Source organism: Falco biarmicus, unplaced genomic scaffold (assembly GCF_023638135.1).
Source record: "Falco biarmicus isolate bFalBia1 unplaced genomic scaffold, bFalBia1.pri scaffold_30, whole genome shotgun sequence".
Classification (NCBI taxonomy): domain Eukaryota; kingdom Metazoa; phylum Chordata; class Aves; order Falconiformes; family Falconidae; genus Falco; species Falco biarmicus.
This window is the reverse complement of record NW_026611861.1, coordinates 78509-83016: the sequence shown is the minus strand read 5'-3', so window position 1 is coordinate 83016 and position 4508 is coordinate 78509. Positions and strand designations below refer to the sequence as shown.

Genomic DNA, 4508 nt, shown 5'->3' with positions numbered 1-4508 from the left:
GTGGTGAGGCAATAGAGAAACAGACCAATGATTTTCAAAGTGTCCCTGCATCACGGGATGTCCATTGTCAAGGACACAATCAAAAGCACAGAGGGGCTGAGCTGGGCTCTGTGAGCGCTGGCAGGGAAGAGCCCTGGGGCCAGAGAAAGAGCTGCTGGCAGGGACAGCTGCAGGCAGCAGAGCCCTGGGCAGGGAGGGGGGGAGATGCTGAGGGGGACCCTGATGCAGGGCAGATAGGGGCACCTCCTGGCCATGGTCTGCCGTGCAGGTGCCTTCCCTGAGCAACACACCTCTGCTCTCCTCTCCCACCCAGCACAGCCTTTAGACCGTTGGTTCCATGTGTTTCAACAGCTCCTGGTCCAGCAGAGCAGCAGAAGCGATGAAGTGCATCTCTCCTGCTGCCACGGTGCCATTTCTCGCTGAGCACAGCCTGAGGGTGACTGCCCTGCACTGCTGCTGTGTGGGAGGTGGTGTGCCGGGCTGGGGAAGGGGAAGGAGTTCCCGCGTGTCCCTTTGTCTCTCTCCTGGCCTTGCTCAGATGCTATTGGCATTGCAGACAGGCTCTCTGGCAAGAGGGGTTTCAGCTGCCGGCTCAGGCGCAGACCTTGTGGGTCCTCCTGTGCAGACATGTCCTCGGCAAGGAGGTGTCCCAGCTTTCCCCTAACCGATGATGCTGTGGGCAATGCAGTCTGTGAGGCCGGGGAAGGAGCTGACTCTCCTGCAAGAACTTGCCATGGTCAAGACACTTGACCACCTACTTCGGGTGTCCACCCAAGATGTATGTGCCTGCCAGGGCACACAGTGAGCCCTGGGTGTCCTTGGATAGCAGTGTGGTGCTGAGCCTTCGGTAAGGGATGAGGCATTCTGTTCTCTGCAGTGGATCCCTCTGCTCTCAGCAGTGCCTGGCTGCTTCTCAGGGTAACATGGCAGTGTGATCACTCTCCATCTAAGAAAGGAGCAATTGCCGGGCAGCTGGGAAGGAGGGGGATGGAGAGAGCAGAGTCCCTGCCTCTGCCCTAAGGCACAGACAGTCCCCTTGCCTCTCAGCACTCACTCTGCTCTCCCTGAGCACAGCACAAAGCCCTCCTGACCTGACTCTGGCCATGGCCGTTGCTCTGCACGGGCAGAGCCGATGCTGACAGGCCCTTCTGCGCTGGGAGCAGTTTGGGCTGAGCCAGTGCAAGGCCAGGACTGGCCCCTGCCCCCACGGTTCCCATGAAGCCCCTGCTGCAGAGCAGGGCTCACTGCTGGGCAGCCAGCGGGCACAGCCCCTGCTCCTCACAGCACACTCGGCCAGCACTCAGCGCAGCTCCAGCCACGGCTCGGAAGGGAGCTCTCCTAGGAACGGCAGAGGGGGGACATGGGGCACCGGGGGTGCATCTAGGAGAAACGGCTTTCACTTGCCTTAACAGAAGAATTGCCTGACTTGTCACTACTTTTCCTCCTTGAGCAGGTTCCCATGCCCAGAGGCAGCAGATGTCCAACAGCAGCTCCATCACCCAGTTCCTCCTCCTGGCATTGGCAGACACGCGGGAGCTGCAGCTCTTGCACTTCTGGCTCTCCCTGGGCATCTACCTGGCTGCCCTCGTGGCCAATGGCCTCATCATCACTGCCATAGTCTGCGACCACCACCTGCACACCCCCATGTACTTCTTCCTCCTCAACCTCTCTCTCATCGACCTGGGCTCCATCTCCACCACTCTCCCCAAAGCCATGGCCAACTCCCTCTGGGACACCAGGGACATCTCCTACTCAGGATGTGCTGCACAGCTCTTCCTGATTGTCTTTTTCCTTTCAGCGGAGTGTTCTCTCCTCACTGTCATGGCCTATGACCGCTACGTGGCCATCTGCCAGCCCCTGCACTACGGGACCCTGCTGGGCAGCAGAGCTTGTGTCCGCATGGCAGCAGCTGCCTGGGCCAGTGGGTTTCTCAATGCTGCGCTGCACACGGCCAATACACTGTCACTGCCGCTCTGCCAAGGCAATGCCCTGGGACAGGTCTTCTGTGAAATCCCACAGATCCTCAAGCTCTCCTGCTCACACACCTACCTCAGGGAAGTGGGGCTTATTGTGGTTAGTTCCTGTTTAGTCTGTGGATGTTTTGTTTTTATTGTTCTGTCTTACATGCAGATCTTCAGGGCTGTGCTGAGGATCCCCTCTGAGCAGGGACGGCACAAAGCCTTTTCCACGTGCCTCCCTCACCTGGCCGTGGTCTCCCTCTTTCTCAGCACTGCCACGTTTGCCCACCTGAAACCCCGCTCCATCTCCTCCCCATCGCTGGACCTGGTGGTGGCAGTTCTGTACTCGGTGGTGCCTCCAGCAGTGAACCCCCTCATCTACAGCATGAGGAACCAGGAGCTGAAGGACGCACTGAAGAAGCTGATGCAGTCAGGTGTCTCTCAGCAGCACTGAACTGCCTGAATCTCCTCACAAGGCATTTCCTGGTCATCTCTGGAACATCCTGTGCATTTAGCACTTTTAATGTCACAATTGTGTTTCTCCTAGAATGTTTGCATGCACTCCACTTCCTCAAAGGAATGAACCCAGCCTGCCTGACCCAGAGGCTTTTGTACGTTTGCATCCAGGATGGTGCAGCTGGACTCCTGTGTCACATCTCTGTAATTTAAGGGGCTTGTGTAGTGAAGATATCTATCAAGTTCCCCAGAGAGTAAAGCACCAGTGTAGAGCTCAGCTGTGTGAGTGTGCAAAGTTGGGGCAAATAACAGGGTGGGGGCACACGGCAGGGTGTCCTGGTGCAAATCCTTGGGTCACGGTGAAGGAAGCAAGGCAGTAATCGGGTGGGACACAGGGCTCTGCTCAGTGCCATGTTCCCTGGATACCCAGGGGAAGCTGCCCCAGGTGCCCCAAGATGTCCTAAGCATCAGTCGTTTCCTTTGCTTGTTGTACACCCCAGTCGCTACGAGGAACATTTGCTGCATGGTCAGCTCTGTCATCCTTAGTGGCTCAGTGATACCCAACTCCATTGCAACTCTAAATGTAAATGGAGCCACTTTCCTACTGTCACTGGTTACACACAAGTCCCATAGCTCTTGCCACAGTTGGCCACTCAGCCAAGGCTGTGGTCAGACATCTCCAAATAGATCATGTCCTCACGGCTTTGCTTTGACAAATAGTGAAGTAAACCACTGACGGAGATCCCACCAACTGGCCTGGGTCCAGTCTTTCACTCTCCATGTTATCTCAAATAAACCCCAGTTTCTCAGCCTCTCCTTGTCCATAACATGATCCAGGTCCCAACCATCCTTCTGGCTTCTGCAGGACTTGCTCCAGTCGGTCAGGGTCTTTCTTGTGCGGGGGAGCCCCACTGTGGGCTCAGCAGTCCTGATGTGGTCCTGTGGAGGGTTAACCATGGCCAGCACCCAGCCAGCCACCCAGCTGTTCATCTGCTCCCCTGACTCAACAGGACAAAGGGAGAAAATAAACCAGTGATGCTCCTGGGTCAAGGTACAGGCAGAGAGACTACTTACCGATCCCTGTCATAGCCAAAGATGTGTTGTCTTGCCAAAGATCAATTTCATTCATTGCCAATTAAAACAAGATGTTGATTGTGAGAAACAATGACCAAAACATTGAAGACCATTCCCCAGTTTCTCCCAGGGCTAAATTACTCCATTGATCCCAATTCACCTACACAAGCACACCCTGAGAGGTGTAGGGGGGATGTTGAAGAGGGTTGATGTCACAGGAAACCGCTGCTGCTCCTTCCTCGTCACACTTCTGCCCTGCTCCAGCGTGGGTCCTCTCCATAGACCCTGCTATCTTTGCGGTCAAGGGTATGCATTGTTCATTTCATTCTGTCTTGCTTGTGTCCTTGAAACTCAGAGAATGACAGAGAACGTTGACATTGGAAGGGACCTCTGGAGATCACCCAGGGAAACCCGCTAGGACAGGCACGGCCAGCTGCAGGAGTGGTCTGGAAACTAGGACCATGCGCGGCAATCAGTTAGCTGAGGGGAATGCGCTCGAGCTTGTCTAGACAACAATTAACATGATGAGGCATGTTTACAGAGCACAGGGGAGTGGGAGACGGATGGCACCAAGCTTGGCGCCAAGGAAAGGTAACACCTTGCGGTTAATTGCTGGTAGTTAACCACCAATCAGGGATTGCCTAGCATGCAAGGCTTAGCTTCAAGAACCAATTAGTTTAAAACGCGCAGCTTCTGAAAGTGTATAAAAACGCGTGCTTCTGTACAATAAATTGACATTTGCTTGCATCAAGCTGCGTCCCGTCTCTTCATTCGCCGCAAATTGGTGACCCTGACGTGATGCGTTTAAGGATCTAACGTGAAGGGCTCTCGAATCGCCTATCTGAGCGACATGCAACGAATCCCACAGAACTCTGAATGATCTGCTGAAAGGAAGCAGGAGCCGGCCTGAAATCCCTCCGGAGGTGAGAGGTGAGCTGTGGGAAATCCGTAACGGGGAATCAGGCTTCGTCCCCAGAAAGAGACGTATATGGACGCATAAAGGGTCTTCTAGTCAGATCC

The 4508-nt window shown here is 55.0% G+C and overlaps 1 protein-coding gene across 1 annotated transcript; it reads left to right on the top strand.

Moving 5' to 3' along the window:
- Nucleotides 1-1464: 1464 nt before the first annotated feature.
- Nucleotides 1465-2412, top strand: LOC130143491 (olfactory receptor 14C36-like). The gene has a single exon (XM_056326172.1). It carries the CDS (start codon nt 1477-1479, stop codon nt 2410-2412), a length of 936 nt encoding a protein of 311 aa, XP_056182147.1. The 5' UTR covers nt 1465-1476.
- Nucleotides 2413-4508: the final 2096 nt, after the last annotated feature.